Source organism: Microcaecilia unicolor, chromosome 4, assembly GCF_901765095.1.
Source record: "Microcaecilia unicolor chromosome 4, aMicUni1.1, whole genome shotgun sequence".
NCBI classification, from domain to species: Eukaryota; Metazoa; Chordata; class Amphibia; order Gymnophiona; family Siphonopidae; genus Microcaecilia; species Microcaecilia unicolor.
Window position 1 is genome coordinate 224,951,781 of NC_044034.1, and position 19,570 is coordinate 224,971,350.

General features: G+C 44.6%; 1 protein-coding gene across 1 annotated transcript in view; it reads left to right on the forward strand.

Moving 5' to 3' along the window:
* Positions 1–19,570, forward strand: part of PHRF1 (PHD and ring finger domains 1) — a 406,375-nt gene that overhangs the window by 50,658 nt on the left and 336,147 nt on the right. The window contains exons 3-4 of the mRNA XM_030201288.1: positions 2,530–2,624; positions 16,466–16,693. Coding sequence (XP_030057148.1) covers positions 2,530–2,624; positions 16,466–16,693 — 323 coding nt within the window. The remainder of the gene's footprint in view (positions 1–2,529; positions 2,625–16,465; positions 16,694–19,570) is intronic.

Here is a 19,570-nt window from a genome sequence, read left to right on the forward strand (position 1 = left end):
TTTCGAATATATCTTCATCAGGGTCCCGGATTGGGTCTAATTGGAAACTACATATTAACATTTGGTTTACCAAAAATGGCAAGGACAGATTAAGATCAAGTATGCATATGCTGTATCCCATCATACCATAAGCTATCAGTTTATCTTGTTGGGCAGAGTGGATGGACTATGCAAGTCTTTATTTATCGTCATGTACTGTGTATATGTTATGATTGGCCTGTGCCCTTTTTGTTATGGCTAGACAAACCGCAAGAATGTCTTTGATGTCATCTTCAGATATCCCCCAATACTTGGGGTACCAATTAGTCTGGGGCTGCATTAATAATAGTCCTTGTCCAAGGTTATCTGTATGCTTCTGAACTGAACTAGATGAGTCACTTGACAGACAGTTCCTTAGTGTCTTGGACAGTTTTCTTCTCAGATGCAAGGCAGGGCATACGTCTTTTAGCACAGGTCATGCAGGTGACATAAGTCAGCACCACAGGTTTGGTAAATTAAGGTTTGTACACTGACTGTATTGAGGCAGAGGCTTTACCCCCTACATTTCTCCCTTTTTTAAGATGGGAGGTGCCTAAGCGCACCTCAAATCTTAAAAAACTAGTTATTTTTTTTTTATTGCATGTGTATGTTAGGGCCAAATGAGATAATGGCAATTGGTTAGAAAACTAATTACTACTACTACTATATTAGCATTTCTATAGCGCTACAAGGCATACGCAGCGCTGCACAAACATAGAAGAAAGACAGTCCCTGCTCAAAGAGCTTACAATCTAATAGACAAAAAATAAATAAAGTAGGCACATCAAATCAATTAATGTGAACGGGAAGGAAGAGAGGAGGGTAAGTGGAGGCGAGTGGTCATCAATAAACGAATAAAATAATGGACAGATTGTAATGCATGTAATGCTAACCCTGACTATTAAAAGAAAACCTGTACAAATACAGTTCAGACCACCAGATCTATGGTGTATTACACCGTTTCACACCTAAAGTATATATAGCTTTAGGCAAGTAATGCAAATGCAGAAATTTAATGTTCATGAAAGTAAATTCATTTCTTTGAAAGCTCAGTAGGTGCAGAAATGACTTCTTTATAGTTTATTGAATAGGAAAGTCATTCTCATATGACAAAGTTTATAGAGTAATCTTGGAAAGCAATGACGCAAACAAGGCATCTAGATCAAAATAGTTTGCAGGCTGTATGTTGTTTTAGGCCTGGTATAGTTCATCAGGGTGGTTATTTATGTGGTACCATGCCTGAATGTAGTTCCCCATGTAAACTACAGTGTCAGTGATGTCTTGCAGGGTAGACGTGGTCCGTTCATAATAACATTTGATCCACTACATCAGTAATGAAATTGTTTGAACAGAAATATAGCAAATAATAATGCAAAGGTTTACATGACGGAAACAGTATAATTGAAGAGCATGTATCTAAAAGGAGAAATACCATGATAATGTACTTGTACAAGAATACAATGTAGAACTGCATATAACTTCAAACGTTCAGTTTACTCTAATGTAGGATAACAGAGCGTGTATAAGGATAGTGATGTAAATGTATCTTCAGCTTAAACATAAGCCTCAGCGGAGTGGAGGAGTGGCCTAGTGGTTAGGGTGGTGGACTTTGGTCCTGGGGAACTGAGTTCGATTCCCGGCACAGGCAGCTCCTTGTGACTCTGGGCAAGTCACTTAACCCTCCATTGCCTGCCGCATTGAGCCTGCCATGAGTGGGAAAGCGCGGGGTACAAATGTAACAAAAATAAAAAAATAATATAAATCTAAACTTGCTATTAGATATGTACAGAAAAGCAAAACAGTGCCTATTTTAATCCTTTTATAAAGGCAAAATTGGTGTCTGTGCTTTTATAAAATAGACTTCCAGATTCATCCCAAATAATGCACAATGCTGGTGCAGAAATTTACACCTGTCCTGAAGAAATGTAAATGTGTGTGTACTCTACAGGTTTTCACAGTAGAAGTGCCACACTGTGTTTTATTAGCATTTTCACAGTTTGGTGGATAGAAGTGTTGTAACAACACACTTTCTTGTTCTGCTACCAATATTTTCTGCCAGATTATAATGGGACCTGAACAGAATATGACATAATAAATTATAGTGGGAATAGTTGAAATGATAAGTGAAGCACTGGATGAACATATCAGTAAAATTCAGTTTGTCTTCCATGTTACTGGTGAATTTGCTGTCCCTAGTCTCTTCTAATACATGTTCAAAATAAAAATACAGCTGTGAACATTCTAACAGATGCTGCACAGTTTCCCATATTATTTTCTTTTTTGTCCACTTTCCTGGCAATTTATGTGGTTTTCTAAGTACATATGTGCAGAATGTCCCTTGCTGTGTTATACCATATCAATGGATGAGTGTCACAGGGTTTGACTTCATGACTGTACACTGGTGGACGGTTGAGTCAAAGTATGCTGTATGTTAGGAAAGTATTGATGAAAGAGCAGTTGTGGGTGGATCATTGGGGAGTTGGATGACTGTTTCATTTTCTCATCTTGCAGAGGAGAGCAGTGGGAGCTCAGGTGATGACACCGATAACGATGATGAGGACTTTGATGATGAGGCTGAAGAAGGCAGTGAAGGGGAAGCTGAAGGCATGGAAATGGCTCTGGTAGGGGCATTCTGTTCTTAATAATACTCAATGTTTTGAAAACTTGGAAGTTGATGGCTCTCTGACGAGCCAAGATGAATTAGTCATATAACTAGATGATCTCATCTAGCACAGACTTGAGAGGAGTGGCCTAGTGGTTAGGGTGGTGGACTTTGGTCCTGGGGAAACTGAGGAACTGAGTTCAATTCCCACTTCAGGCATAGGCAGCTCCTTGTGACTCTGGGCAAGTCACTTAACCCTCCATTGCCCCATGTAAGCCGCATTGAGCCTGCCATGAGTGGGAAAGCGCGGGGTACAAATGTAACAAAAATAAAATTAATTCTTTCAGAGCTAAGGAAAGGCTTTTCTGGGCGTGGTTGGGACTTCTGTGCAGCAAGGGCCACCAAGAACTGGGCTGGGCCCGGGGGAAGGCCGCCACGCCGCAGTCCCCAGTTTCCACCCGCCCACCCCCGGCCCCGTCGACAGCCCCCCCTCTGTCCGCCACTGGGCCGGGCCCTCTGCATTCAAATCACAGCGCCTCACCTCTGTGTGAAAACGCAGCAGCGGCAGATCGCCTCTCTTCGGGCCTTCTCTCCCTGTGTTACGCCTTCACGGAAGTTACTTCAGACGAGGGCTGAGGGCCCAAAGGGAGGCGATCTGCCACTGCTGCGCTTTCACACGGAGGTGAGGTGCTGTGATTTGAATGCAGGGGGCCTGTACCGGTGGCGGACGGTCAACTGAGCCGCAGGCGAGTGAGACCGGGGACTGCAGCGTCGGGCCCCCCTTGGAGGCCCAGGCCTGGGGAATTTTGTCCCCCTCCCCCCTCTCGGCGGCCCTACTGTGCAGCCACTGCCTCGTGAGCTCCCTTAGGGGCTCTTTTACAAAGTTGCAGTAAGCAGTAACGTGTGCTGAACAGTGGGGTGCGCTGAGGTGTCCTATGGTAAATTTTGGATGTGCACTCACTATCCATGCATTAAATGCTTTTATTTTTAAGCACTAGAGGCAGGTCTGGGGGCAAAGAGTGAGAATGTTCTGTGCTAATCGGTTAGCTTGTGGGCATTGCTGCATTGTAACAGCTTTAGTGCAGGTTTAGTGTGTGTCCCTACTGCCTACAGAATAGGTGGTGGTAGGGGCTCACATACTAATGTGGAAATTCCTTTATCCCTTATTGTCCTGATTAGATTGTAAGCTCTGTCGAGCAGGAACTGTGTCTTTATGTTCAAATGAACAGGTCTGCATACATCTAGTAGTGCATGGGAATGGCCTGCATAAGGGTACGCTAAGGCCACCTTTTACTGCTGTTTGGTAGAAGGGCCCTGTGAAGAAACAGTGTGTTATAAGCCTGTAAAATGTATTGGATATTCCTTAGCCTCAGCAGCAGATGAATCCAGGAACTGGTGGGTTGTATCCGCCTACCAGCAGGTGGAGATAGAGAACACTGAAGTGAAAGCAGTGACCCTGGATGTCCAGCTCCCTGTCACTTCAGCATATCTCTATCTCCAGCTCATGGATTCTGGGGGGGGGGGGGGGGGGCGGCTCCTGGGCATTTCTGCCAGTAGAGTTTGGTCTATCATATCTCCCCTCAGTCGCCTTTTCTCCAAGCTGAAGAGCCCTAGTCGCTTTAGTCTTTCCTCATAGGGAAGTTGTCCCATCCCCTTTATCATTTTCGTCGCCCTTCTCTGCACCTTTTCTAATTCCACTATCTTTTTTGAGATGCGGCAACCAGAATTGAACACACTATTCGAGGTACGGTCACACCATTGAGCGATACAAAGGCATTATAACGTCCTCATTTTTGTTTTCCATTCCTTTCCTAATAATACCTGACATTCTATTTGCTTTCTTAGCCACAGCAGCACATTGAGCAGAAGGTTTCAACGTATCATCGACGATGACACCTAGATCCCTTTCTTGGTCTGTGACTCCTAATGTGGAACCTTGCATGCTGTAGCTATAATTTGGGTTCCTCTTTCCCACATGCATCACTTTGCACTTGCTCACATTAAACGTCATCTGCCATTTAGACGCCCAGTCTCCCAGTCTCAAAAGGTCCTCTAGTAAGTTTTCACAATCCTCCCGCGATGTAACGACTTTGAATAACTTTGTGTCATCAGCAAATTTAATTACCTCACTAGTTACGCCCATCTCTAGGTCATTTATAAATATGTTAAAAAGCAGCGGTCCCAGCACAGACCCCTGGGGAACCCCACTAACTACCCTTCTCCATTGAGAATCCTGCCCGTTTAACCCTACTCTGTTTTCTTTTAACCAGTTTTTAATCCACAATAGGACAGTACCGCCTATCCCATGACTCTTCAATTTCCTCTGGAGTCTTTATCCCATGTTTGTTCATCCCTTCAACGAAATGTAATAGATTGGTGAGGCAAGATTTCCCTTCACTAAATGCATGTTGACTTTGTCTCATTAATCCATGCTTTTGAATATGCTCTGTAATTTTGTTCTTTATAATAGTCTCTACCATTTTGCCCGGCACAGACGTCAGACTCACCGGTCTATAATTTCCCAGATCTCCTCTGGAACCTTTTTTAAAAATGGGCATTACATTGGTCACCCTCCAATATTCTGGTACCATGCTTGATTTTAAGGATAAATTACATATTACTAACAATAGCTCTGCAAGTTCATTTTTTTTGGTTGTATCAGTTCTCTGGGATGAATACCATCCGGTCCAGGAGATTTGTTACTCTTCTATTTGTAGAACTGCCCCATTACATCCTCCAGGTTTATTGAGAATTCATTGTTTCTCTGACTCGTCAGCTTCAAATAACATTTCTGGCACTGGTATCTCTACCAAATCTTCCTTGGTGAAGAACGCAGCAAAAATTAATTTAATCTCTCCACTATGGCTTTGTCTTCCCTGATTGCCCCTTTTACCCCTCGATCATCTAGCGGTCCAATCGATTCTTTTGCCAGCTTCCTGCTTTTAATATACCTAAAAAAATTTTTTACTATGTGTTTTTGCCTCCAGTGCAATCTTTTTTTCGAAGTCCCTCTTAGTCTTCCTTATCAGCGCTTTGCATTTGACGTGACATTCCTTATGCTGTTTCTTATTATTTTCAGTCGGTTCCTTCTTCCATTTTCTGAAGGATTTTCTTTTAGCTCTAATAGCTTCCTTCACCTCAGTTTTTAACCATGCTATCTGTCGTTTGGTCTTCCGTCCTCATGTCTTAATACGCGTAATATATTTGGCCTGGGCTTCCAGGATGGTGTTTTTGAACAGCATCCATGACTGATGTAAATTTTTGACCTTTGCAGCCACTCCTCTAAGTTTTTTTTTTTTTTTTTTCACTGTTCTTCTCATTTTATCATAGTATCCTGTTTAAAAGTTAAGCGCTAACGTATTTGATTTCCTATGTATACTTACTTCAAAGCTAATATCAAATCCGATCATATTATGATCACTGTTATCAAGCGGCCCCAGCACCATTACCTCCTGCACCAGATCATGCACTCCACTAAGGACTAGGTCTAGAATTTTTCCTTCCTTAGCTCCAGCAGCAGATGAATCCAGGAACTGGTGGGTTGTATCCGTCTACCAGCAGGTGGAGATAGAGAATAGTAAAAACAGGCATTAACCCTCTGTGTACTGGTCCTTCTCCCTTTAGTTATATCTCTATCTCCAGCAGGTGGTGGACAGAGCTTGCCAGCTCCTGGATTCTCTGATTTGGGGGGCTCTTGGGTTGCCAGTTGAGCTGGGGTGTGTGTGGCTTCTGTGTCTGTCTTCTTTCTTGTCTCACAGTAAAAAAAAAAAAAAAGTTCCCTGCTTTGTTCAATTTTGGTCGCCGTATCTCAAAAAAGATATAGTGGAATTAGAAAAGGTGCAGAGAAGGGTGACGAAAATGATAAAGGGGATGGGACGACTTCCCTATGAGGAAAGGCTAAATCGGCTAGGGCTCTTCAGCTTGGAGAAAAGGCAGCTGAGGGGAGATATGATAGAGGACCTTAAAATAATGAGTGGAGTTGAATGGGTAACATAACATACATAGTAGATGACGGCAGAAAAAGACCTGCATGGTCCATCCAGTCTGCCCAACAAGATAAATTCATATGTGTATACCTTACCTTGATTTGTACCTGTCTTTTCAGGGCACAGACCGTATAAGTCTGCCCAGCAGGTAGATGTGAAGCATCTGTTCACGCTTTCCAAAAATACTAGGACTAGGGGACATGCGATGAAGCTACAGTGTAGTAAATTTAAAACGAATCGGAGAAACATTTTCTTCACTCAACGTGTAATTAAACTCTGGAATTCGTTGCCAGAGAATGTGGTAAAGGCGGTTAGCTTAGCGGAGTTTAAAAAAAGGTTTGGATGGCTTTCTAAAGGAAAAGTCCATATACCGTTATTAAATGGACTTGGGGAAAATCCACTATTTCTGGGATAGCAGTATAAAATGTTTTGTACATTTTTGGGATCTTGCCGGGTATTTTTGACCTGGATTGGCCACTGTTGGAAACAGGATGCTGGGCTCGATAGACCTTTGGTCTTTCCCAGTATGGCAACTTATGTACTTATGCACCCTCGATTCCCCTGCTCCCAGTCGGGTTCTAGTGCTGTGGCTTCTGTGTCTGTCTGTCTTTCTTGGCTTACAGTAAAAAAAAAAAAAGGCACACAGGCAGCACGTTCCCAGACCCGAAGCTCTGTTTGACCGGGTGCTGGAGGATTGGGATGCCATTTGCAGCTCCTCCTGGGACGGGCTTTGCCTCCCTTGTTGGTAGGGTGAGTGCTGTTTGTTTTTTCTCTGCCTGACCCCGTGTTCGCCCTGAGTTTTTTAGCGATGCCGATGATGACAGCTGAGACTGCGAAGCTGAGCTCGCTGTGGGAAGCAGCACAGTGTAGTGGGGCTCTGCAGCGCCAGCTGCATGGAGGAATCGGGTTCAGCGAGCCTGTCGGTGGTCTCCGATGGGGTTTCCCTTGCTCTGCAGCTCCGCCATATTGGATTCTCCAGGGGACGTTTCCAGTGCGGTCCCAGAGGCTGAGGAGCGTACGTTGCTAGCGAAGAGGCTAGCGGAGGGCAGCCAGTTGTCACGTGAGTCTTGGGGGTTTGTAGCAACAGAGGCTGTGGCAACTCCTGGGCAGGGGGACCTGTTTTCTCCCGAGTTCATGTTACTCATGCATCAGGCATTCTTATTGAAGAAGGCCTTTCCAGGTGCCCTTCGCTCCCCCTGCAATCGTCGCTCCCATCAGGCTAGCTGGGTTCTGAATTGGGAGCAGGCGTATCACCCTCAGTTCTGGTGGACTCGCAGGAGGCTGGGGTCATTATGGGATATGGGCTCTGTTGCTTCTCTTGGGCCGCAGCCTTCCCTGTTTGAGGGGGCCGGAGGGTCCTCCTGAGGGACACAACTCAGGGCTCGGGGATCTTGAAGAGGGAGAGCTTGTCCAGGAGGAACAGGATGACACCAAGGAGGTGCGAATTTTTTATAGAGATGAACTGCCTTCTCTCATTTCAGAGTCCTTGCAGGCGCTTAATATTGAAGATCCTGATGCAGTGGCTGCGGCGGCCGTGAATGTTAAGATGGCTAGCACTAGGAAGCTGACTCGAGCCTTTCCAGTCTATGAAGCTATTCAGGAGCTCATTTTGGACCAGTAGTCGGAGCCTGAGGGGAGCCTGAAGGTGCTCGCACTATGGCTCAACTTTATCCGTTGGGAGAGTCTCACCTGAGTCTTTTCTCCTTTCCGAAGGTAGATTTCCTGGTGACGGCGGTCACCAAGAAGACCACTCTTCCTGTTGAAGGGGGCGTTGCCCTCAAGATATGCAGGATCACCGTTTGGAGGCCGCCTTAAAGCGCGGCTTCGAGGTGTCTGCTTTGACTCTGCAGGCCTCTATTTGTAGTTCGTATGCAGCTCGAGCCTATTGGTCTTGGCTTCGGCAGGCCGTGCAGCAGGAGTTGGAAGTCTTTGCTTGGTTGGCAGAGTCAGGGCTTGCGTATTTTGGCTGATGCGCTCTACGATTTGGTTCAGGCCTCGGATAAGCAGATGTTCTCTAGCGTCTCGGCTCGGCGACTGATATGGCTTCGAAGCAGCAGCTCACGAAGTTGCCCTTTAGGGGTAATTTGCTGTTCGGTGAGGATTGGAAAAGATTGTTAAAAATTTGGGAGATTATAAGTCTCAGTGTCTGCCGGAAGACAGACCCAAATCCATGCCTAGAGCATCTTCGGCGAGACCAAGGTTTCGGGAGGTGCAGCATTATCGCCCTGGTCGGGCTTCTGTTCCTTTTCAACGTTTCAGATTTCAGCAGCGTTCCTTTCGTTCGGACAAAAAGGCCGCTAGTCCTGCTCAGCGGCAGGGAGGCGCTAACCGAGCTTCCTAATGATGGGGTGCCGGTCCACTCTTCCATTCCTTGCATTGGGGGCCATTTGACCCTGTTTCTGGAGGAGTGGGCCAAGGTCACGACAGATTTTTGGGTCCTCGATCTGATAGAGTTGGAGTTGATGGCACCCGTCAAGGACACCTTTTGGAGTCCCGCTGCGCTACGGTCAGAAAGCGGGAAGCAGTGGCAGAAACGTTGCACTCTCTGTTGGAGTTAGGAGCGGTGGTTTCCATGCCTCAGTCCGAGCTTCGGGAATGTCGCTATTCCATTTATTTCATGGTTCCCCAGAAAGGAGGCTCTTTTCTGCGGTTGTCGACTTACGGAAGGTGAACGAGTCTGTGAGGGTTCGGCACTTCCGCATGGAGACACTGCGGTCGGTGATAGCGGCAGTGCAGTCCGGGGAGTTTCTCACCTCTTTAGATCTCAAGGAGGCATATCTTCATATCCCGATTTGGCCACCTCATCATTGGCTGTTCGTCCAGCCTTTCTAGTGTTTCACGAGACTCTGGAGGGCCGAGCGGTGCGGGTTCTGTCGGACAATACGACAACAGTGGCTTACATCAATCGTCAGGGCAGTACACAGAGCACGGCATTGTCTGCCGAGGCCGCCGTCATTGTGGCTTGGGCAGAGATTCATCTGGTTCTGTTATCTGTGGCCCACGTCGCCGGTCTGGACGATGTATGCGCCGACTTTCTCAGTCACGCTCTCGATCCCGTGGAATGGGAGTTAGCTATGGCAGCGTTTCAGCAGATTTGCAGCAAGTGGGGCACTCCAGGGATAGATCTCATGGCATCCAGTTCCAATGCCAAAGTAGTGCGATTCTTCAGCAGAAGACGAGAGCAAGGATCAGCGGGGCTGGATGCCCTTCTCAACCGTGGCCACCTTCCACGCTTCTCTATGTGTTTCCCCCTGGTCATGATCGGTTTGAGTTCTTCAGCGGATCCGCCTTCACTCAGGTCTAGTGATTCTGGTGGCTCCGGACTGGCCACGTCGTCTGTGGTATGCGGATTTGAGGTGGCTTCTGGTCGATAATCCATTCCGTCTTCCTCTTCTTACGGACCTTCTGCATCAGGGTCCAGTGGCTATGGAAGATCCTTGCCGCTTTGGTCTTACGGCTTGGATCTTGAGAGTGCAAAGTTGAGGAAGAAAGTTTATTCGTATGATGTGGTAGCTACTTTGCTAAGGGCTCGCAAACGTTCTACGACTACAGCTTACGCTCTAGTTTGGCGTGTTATTGAAGAGTGGTGTGATGCACATGCGTGGTCGCCTGATGGGCTTCGGTTCCCCAGATGTTGGCTTTTTTGCAGAAAGGTTTCCGTTGTCCTACTTGGAGTTTGAAGCTTGTTCTACATGCTTTGCAGTCGGCATCTTTTGAACTTCTTCAGCAAGCGTCAGATAAAGATCTTATGCTTAAAGCGGTGTTTTTGGTGGCTCTGGCATCGGCAAGTAGGGTGTCGGAGCTGCAGGCCCTGTCGTGTCAGGATCCGTTCTTACAGTTTGCAGAATCTGGGGTTATGGTTTGTACGGTGTCGGCGTTTCATTTGAATCAGCCTCTCTTTCTGCCGTCTTACCACATTATTAGTGACTTTGGATGTGTGCTCGTTGTACACTTCAATCCCCCAGAATGAAGCCATTCAGGTGCTAGAACAGATCTTGGATAGTAGGGTACGTCCTCATTTAGTACCTACTGATTTTGTACTGAATCTAATTAAGATCACGTTAACAGAAAATTATTTTACTTTCAATAAAAAATATTATATACAGAAAACAGGAGTCTCGATGGGAGCAGCTTGTTCTCCCACAATTGCAAATTTATTTATGGAATCCTATGAAAATCAATGGGTTTATGAATTAAGATGGAATGGTCTGGTGAAAATTTGGTGGAGGTATATAGATATTTTTATGTTGTGGGAGGGTACCCTATGGAATTGCAGGAATTTGTGACATATTTGAATGGGTGCCGTACGAACATTAAATTTGAATATCACAGTAGTTATTCAGCTATTTCTTTTTTGGATGTGCAATTAACTAAAATCCAAAATACATTGGAAACGTCTGTATTTGTAAAACCCACTGATCGTAATACCACGTTGCATTTCCAAAGCATGCACCCGAGTCACTGTAAAACGAATATTCCCTTTGCTCAATTTTTGCGTTATCGCAAAATTTGTTCTCTACTGACAAATATTTTCACCAGACATCACATTTACAACAGAAATTTGAAGAAAGAGGATATCCTAAAAAGTTAGTGCAAAAAGCAAGAAAGCGTGCCTTCTTTAATCATAGAGAATGGCTGTTGAATCCTGTAGAACATAGAAATGAACAAGAAGAAATGGTGACATTTGTAATGAAGTATAATGCTCATTCGAACAAGATGGTTAAAATAATTAAAAAAAACATGCTGCTATGTTGAAGATTTATCCTTGTTTTTGCGATCTAAGGATTATGTTTGCATATCAGAGACAGAGTAATTTGAGTGATCTATTATGTAGAGCTGATACGTGGAATCGGCGAAATAGCAGTGAAAAGAAGAAGGGACATCATAGTGCATGTGGCCAGTGTTCAGTGTGTTCTAACATGGTGACCACGGATGCATTTGTGGACGTGCATACAAGAAATATCTTTAGTTTAAAATCTATTACTAATTGTCAATCGATGAATGTGATCTATCTCTTGAAATGTCCCTGCGATTTATATTACATAGGACAAATGTCACGCATGTTGAAAACAAGGCTGATTGAGCACCGTCATTGTATACAAGCTAAAAAAACGTATGAACCTCTAGTGTCCCATTGTTTACTGAAACATCACGAGTTTGCAGAATTACTATGTATTGTTCTAGAACAGATTCATATAACGGAACGTAAAGGAAATGTGAGGAAATTAAGACAAAAAGAACAGCGATGGATTTATGCATTACAAACCGTAATCCCGAAAGGTTTAACTATATCTATATAGTTCAGGAGCCGACAAGAGAAGGAAAAATACTAGACTTAGTCCTTAGTGGTGCTCATGATCTAGTGCAGGGGGTAACGATACGAGGGCCGCTTGATAACAGTGATCATAATATGATCGGTTTTGATATTGGCATTGAAGGAAGTGAAACTAGGAAATCAAGTACGCTAGCGTTTAACTATAGAAAAGGTTGATTACGACAAAATGAGAAAAATGGTGAAAAAAAGACTGAAAGGAGCAGCTCGCAGAGTAAAAAACTTGCATCAGGCGTGGATGCTGTTTAAAAACACCATCCTGGAGGTTCAGGACAAATATATTCCACGTATTAGAAAAAAGGGAAAAAAGACTAAACGTCAGCCGGCGTGGCTAAACAGTAAGATAAAGGAAATCATTAGAGCCAAAAAACAATCCTTCAGAAAGTGGAGAAGAGAACCAACTGAAAGTAACAGGATAGATCATAAGGAATGCCAAGCCAAATGCAAAGCGGAGATAAGGAGGGCAAAAAAGGACTTTGAGAAGAAATTAGCGTTGGAAGCAAAAATACATAGTAAAAATTTTTTTAGATACATTAAAAGCAGGAAACCGGCCAAAGAGTCGGTTGGGCCGCTGGACGAAAATGGTGTTAAAGGGGCGATCAAGGAGGACAAAGCCGTAGCGGAGAAATTAATGAATTCTTTGCTTCGGTCTTCACCGAGGAGGATTTGGGGGGGGACACCGGTGCCGGAAAGAATATTTGAAGCGGGGGAGTCGGAGAAACTAAACAAATTCTCTGTAACCTTGGAGGATGTAATGGGTCAGTTCAGCAAGCTGAAGAGTAGTAAATCACCGGGACCTGATGGTATTCATCCCAGAGTATTAATAGAACTAAAAATGAACTTGCGGAGCTACTGTTAGAAATATGCAATCTGTCCCTAAAATCGAGTGTAGTACCGGAAGACTGGAGGGTAGCCAATGTTACTCCGATTTTAAGAAGGGTTCCAGAGGAGATCCGGGAAATTATAGACCGGTGAGTCTGACGTCGGTGCCGGGCAAGATGGTGGAGGCTATTATTAAGAATAAAATTGCAGAGCATATACAAAAACATGGACTGATGAGACAAAGTCAGCACGGATTTAGTGAAGGGAAGTCTTGCCTCACCAATCTAATGCATTTTTTTGAGGGGGTAAGCAAACATGTGGACAACGGGGAGCCGGTTGATATTGTATATCTGGATTTTCAGAAGGCGTTTGACAAAGTGCCGCACGAAAGACTCCTGAAGAAAGTGCAGAGTCATGGAATCGGAGGCAGGGTATTATTATGGATTAAGAACTGGTTGAAAGATAGGAAGCAGAGAGTAGGATTGCGTGGCCAGTATTCTCAGTGGAGGAGGGTAGTTAGTGGGGTCCCGCAGGGGTCTGTGCTGGGTCCGTTGCTTTTTAATGTATTTATAAATGACCTAGAGATGGGAATAACTAGTGAGGTAATTAAATTCGCCGATGACACAAAATTATTCAGGGTCGTCAAGTCGCAGGAGGAATGTGAACGATTACAGGAGGACCTTGCGAGACTGGGAGAATGGGCGTGCAAGTGGCAGATGAAGTTCAATGTTGACAAGTGCAAAGTGATGCATGTGGGTAAGAGGAACCCGAATTATAGCTACGTCTTGCAAGGTTCCGCGTTAGGAGTTACGGATCAAGAAAGGGATCTGGGTGTCGTCGTCGATGATACGCTGAAACCTTCTGCTCAGTGTGCTGCTGCGGCTAGGAAAGCGAATAGAAGGTGGGTGTTATTAGGAAGGGTATGGAGTCCAGGTGTGCGGATGTTATAATGCCGTTGTATCGCTCCATGGTGCGACCGCACCTGGAGTATTGTGTTCAGTACTGGTCTCCGTATCTCAAAAAAGATATAGTAGAATTGGAAAAGGTACAGCGAAGGGCGACGAAAATGATAGTGGGGATGGGACGACTTTCCTATGAAGAGAGGCTGAGAAGGCTAGGGCTTTTCAGCTTGGAGAAGAGACGGCTGAGGGGAGATATGATAGAAGTGTATAAAATAATGAGTGGAATGGATCGGGTGGATGTGAAGCGACTGTTCACGCTATCCAAAAATACTAGGACTAGAGGGCATGAGTTGAAGCTACAGTGTGGTAAATTTAAAACGAATCGGAGAAAATTTTTCTTCACCCAACGTGTAATTAGACTCTGGAATTCGTTGCCGGAGAACGTGGTACGGGCGGTTAGCTTGACGGAGTTTAAAAAGGGGTTAGATAGATTCCTAAAGGACAAGTCCATAGACCGCTATTAAATGGACTTGGAAAATTCCGCATTTTTAGGTATAACTTGTCTGGAATGTTTTTACGTTTGGGGAGCATGCCAGGTGCCCTTGACCTGGATTGGCCACTGTCGGTGACAGGATGCTGGGCTAGATGGACCTTTGGTCTTTCCCAGTATGGCACTACTTACGTACTTATGTACTTATATAGAGTGGAAGGCTTTTTTGTGAAAAGATCCTTTTAAAGTGCAATTGCGGTATAGCTGTAGCCCTTCATTGAATGTGGACGTCACTGTGGAAGTGACGTCATGGGAAATGACATATATATATCAAGGAGAAGTCGCTCTAGTTTCAAAGATGCCAAGACGAGGCAGTACTGCGGTGAAATGAGAAGCTTTGAATTTGGAAGTATTTTTGGCCCTTGAAACAGCCTGGTGGCGGCAAAACAGGGTTCTCCTGTTGGGTTATGATTATTGGACATTGAGGAAGCGACCATGGACTGTCGACATTAAGATGATTCAAGCTAAGTAATAATTGAAAGTGAATTTCTCCGCATGTGTGGCGTAATTATCAGCCTCTACCTTATTGTATTGTTTAAGGTGTGTGCACAAGTATTTTATGAATAAGAAGAGTGGAGTTTTTTTTTTTTGTGAAGACTAGTGATTGAAGAGGAGTTCTCTTAACTTTGAAGGGTGTTCCTTTAAAGAGATATCTCCGTGGTTTCTGAAGTCTTTTTTTCTCCACATATTTTCATAAAAATATATATGAATGCATACCTGCAATATAGGGTTTCATTTAGTAGAATTGGTTAGGATATTTTGATATACATTCTACTAGTCCTTCAACATATATTAGTGGCAATTGAAATCACCCATTATTATTGTGTTGCCCAGTTTGTTTGCATCCCTAATTTCCTTTAACATCTCTGCATCCGTCTGTTCATCCTGGCCAGGCGGACGGTAGTACACTCCTATCACTATCCTTTTCCCCTTTACACATGGAATTTCAATCCACAGTGATTCCAAGATGTGTTTTGTTTCCTGCAGTATTTTCAATCTATTTGATTCAAGGCTCTCCTTAATATATAGTGCTACCCCTCCACCAATTCGATCCACCCTATCACTACGATATAATTTGTACCCTGGTATGACAGTGTCCCAGTACAATATATTCTAACTCTCCCATCTTATTTCTTAGGCTCCTGGCATTTGCATATAGACATTTCAAACTGTTTGTTGTTCCTATTTACATCATGCTCAGTACTTGACAGTATTAATTTGCAATCTTTTGTCTGATTTTTATTTAAGGATATCTGATCTACTGTGGTCTCTTTTGCAACCTTACTATCAGGATACCCTATCTTCCCTGTTTTGCTGATATCTTTTAAAGATACCTTATCCCAAACCATGCGCTTTTGAGCGACTGTCGGCCTTCCTCTAGTTTCTAGTTTAAAAGCTGCTCTATCTCCTTTTTAAATGCCGATGCCAACAGCCTGGTCCCACCACTGTATTCTTCCTCATCACTCACAGAATTTCTCTTCATAAAGATTCCACATTTCATTTTGTTTCCTGTAAGACTTTTATCCTGTTTGGCTTCATGCTGTCTTTAATGTACCCTTCCACCAGTTTCATCCAGCCTGTCATTTTGATATAATTTGTACCCTAGGATCCTAGAATCCCATTGGTTGTCCTCGTCTACTAGGTTTCTAACATGTCCTTAATGACTACAGTATAGTTAAATTGAAAAGGTTTGAACAAAGAGATTTATTGTAATGCAAGAAACCTGCAGATCATGTTTCTTCTGCATGTCTGTGGTGTTTGGAGTAACACATCTTCTGCTGCTTGCATATTGTGATAGGTAGTGTGAAACCTGTCCTATGTTAATATTCAATGGTTGTACTTACTCTGCTGTTGAATTTTTATGAAACAGACACAGGAGTGGAGGAGTGGCCTGATGGTTAGAGCAGCTGAACGGTTAGGCTGAGAACTAGGGAATCCAAATTCAAATCCCACTGCTGCTGCTTGTGACCTTGGGCAAGTCACTTAATTCTCCAGTGCCTCAGGTACAGATTTAGATTATAAGCCCTCTGGGACAGGAAAATCTGAATGTAATTTGCCTTGTGATTACTGAAAAGGCATGAGCTAAATTGAAAAAAACTTAACAATACAAATGTCAATAAGAAGAAATATAACTATTATGAGATGTCAGGTGACATCAGGGGAAGAGAGGGAAAGACAACTTAAAATCAAATCTTAACCATTCACATATTATGCTTAAAAGTCAGGAAATCCAATAAAATGATATTCTGTTCTTCAGATTTGGAAGAGGATGGTGATGAGGATCCAGAGGAAGAAACAGAAGACACTGTGCAACATCTGGAATCTGCAGATAGCAAATCAGCAAAGTGTACACCTTCAAGCTCTGATGAAGATGCAGAAAATTGCCCCATCTGCCTCAATGTCTTCAGGGACCAGGTGGTGGGGACGCCCGAGAACTGTGCTCATTACTTCTGCCTTGACTGCATATTGGAATGGTCTAAGGTATGATGGTTTTTCTTATGCATGCAGAGACTGGATGGATTAAAATCCAATAGATTCTTTGACAGTTAAGCATTTTTTGTTGAAGAAACATTAAGGTTTTTATAGTTTATTATTTATTTGTGACATTTATATCCCACATTATCCCAAACAAGTTTGAGTTCAGTGTGGCTTACAATAAACAGTATAGGATACATAACAAAGAACAATGCATAAGAAAGTAATTTGTTGTAAGAATCCAATTTTACAATACAGTATCATAAACATACTGGGATAGCTATGGATGTTTAATAGTTAGAAAATCTATTATGAATGAGAAATTGTACATGAAGCAAAGAGAAAGTTAACGGTAAACAGAGTAATAACCAATTCAGGTAGTAATTAATTGTTTGAGATATGATTGTTCTTTGTGAGGGTTTGTTTGAATAGGAACGATATGAGGATTTTGCATAATCTAGTATATTCCTGTATATTTCTTATACTAAGGGGATGTGAGAATGGGTGAGTGCAGGTGTACTGCTGAGGGGTAAGTGAGAATGAATGAGTGAATGGGGGTGTACTGGTGAAGAGTGTTGGGTTTTCTGCTAAGAGTTGTGTGAGAATAGGTGAGTGTGAGTGGGGGTATTTTGCTGAGGGATGTGTGAGAACGGATGAATGTGAGTAGGGGTGTGCCATTCTGTGGTGTGTGAGTTGGTGTACTGCTGAGGGGTGCGTATTTGTGGAGGTGTGCTATCTGGGGTGTGAGAACAGGTGAGTGTCAGTGGGGGTGTGATACTGAGGTGTGAGTGTGAATGGGGGTGTGCTATTCTGGGGTGTGTTATTGAGGTTTTGCTGAAGGGTGTGTGAGAATGGGTGAGTGTAAGTGGGTTGTTCTGTTGAGTGCTGTACTAAAATGGATGTGTGACTGGGGTGTTTTTTGCTGAGGGGTGTGTGAGAAAGGATGACATTGAGTTTAATACTCCCTTAAATTAGAAAATGTGGAGATTGGATCCCTACCTAGCACTAACTTTTCTTTAGGTTGATTTTCTTGATTAGCAAGTGCCTGCTGTTTGGCTTTCACCATTTTCCTGTTAAAACACAGCCTTCTTCATTCAGTTTCCTGCCCTTTTCAAGGAAGAGGGTATTAGAGAGAGGGACAACTGCACAACTGCTGTCCGTGTTTCTCCCCACCAGTCTCTGCCCCTCACCCTGTCCCAAGCAGTCTCTTTCATAGTCTCCCAACCTCTCAGTTTGTTGCTTAGTAATCTGTCTCATCTAATGGACTTGGGAGGGGGTATTGAATTCATGCACACACACTTCCCAGCCTGACCCCAATACTTTCTCCCTACCCTGTTCCCACCAGTCTCTGAACCTCCCTTAGGGAAGAGGGTATTAGAGAATGAGAGCAGGACAACTGCACAGTTGCTGTCCGTGTTTCTCCCCACCAGTCTCTGAGCCCTCACTCTGTCCCAAGCAGTTCGTTGCTTAGCAACAGCAAGAAAGACTCTTCCAACCTGCAGCCTATTCATTTAATGGATGGAGGTATTTCTCCTTCTGTGAGTGCCCCGTGAACTGAATCGCTTCAAACTACACGGTAACCTTGACAACAGCGGGTAGAGTCTGCATGCTGGGTTTGCTGGCCGTAGGTCTTCGGGGGCCGGAGGAGTTTGGACACGGACAAACAAACACACGTGTCTGCTTTATATGTATATAGTTGTTCATTACGGTTTTCCATATCATCATGCTGATCAATCCATAGACTGGTGGGTTGTGTCCATCTACCAGCAGGTGGAGATAGAGAGCAATCCTTTTGCCTCCCTATATGTGGTCATGTGCTGCCGGAAACTCCTCAGTATGTTCTCTATCTCAGCAGGTGGTGGTCACACACAGCAGCAGCTCTGGCTAGGTCTCCAAGCCTAATTTTTAGGTTTTGTTGAGTACCTGGGGTTGAGGGCTCTTCTTGAGCAAATGCAAACCTGGTGGTGCCAGGTCCCTCCTTTTCTCCCCCCTCCCGCTGGCTCCATAAAAAAAAAAAAAAATTTTGGACGTCTTTAAGGGCGTTTATGTCAACGTTTATTTCAACGTTTATTGCAGCTGCTCACTGGGACACCAGTTCGTTACAGCTCGGAGTGAGAAGCAGGTAATTTTACCTTTTTATAGAGGGCAGGGGGTTCCCCGTTCGGTCTCCACGTGGCTTATGGCGTCGGAGGGCGAGGGCGCGAGGATTCGCTCCCCGGACCGCGTGGGTGCGTCTAGCGGGGATGCGGGGATTTCAAAACCTGAATCGCCCTTGTTAAGCATCAGTTTGGAGGCTGGTCAGTGTCCCGGTTCTTCCTCCGGTGCGGCGGTTTTTCCCGCCATAAGCGCCCATCCCCCGCTACTCGCCCACTCCATGTTGGCCGGCTACTCTGCTCGGACGGCTTCTTCTTGGGCCGCCCTCGAGCTGGGAGACGTTAATACTATGGTCGCCCTTGATTCGGGCGACGGTAAGAAAGCGGCCAAAGTTAAGCGCCGTTCTTCCCGCGCGGCTCCTTCTCGGAGTTTCGCGCCGGATGCCATTTTGGATGCGCAGCACGTTTCTCCCCCGCTCTTGCAAGCGCCGGTTGAGGGTGCGGCTAGGGCCGTGGCCCAAGCTGCAGAAGTGCACTGTTCGGGGTGTTTCTCCCCTGAGTTCATTTTGCTGCTGCATCAGGCTTTTCTTATGCAAAACGCTGCCCCTGCCCCCCTGTCTGATAAAGGGGTTGAGGCCTCCAGAAGCAAACGCCCTCGGGTGGATTTCCAGGCCCTAGAGGACTCTGTCTCCTCTGATGTAGATGAGGGCAGCGTATCTGAGTTCTCCCAACGGTCCTTTGGGGATTCCTTGGAGGAGACGGATTCCCGCTCGGATGGAGCGGATGACCC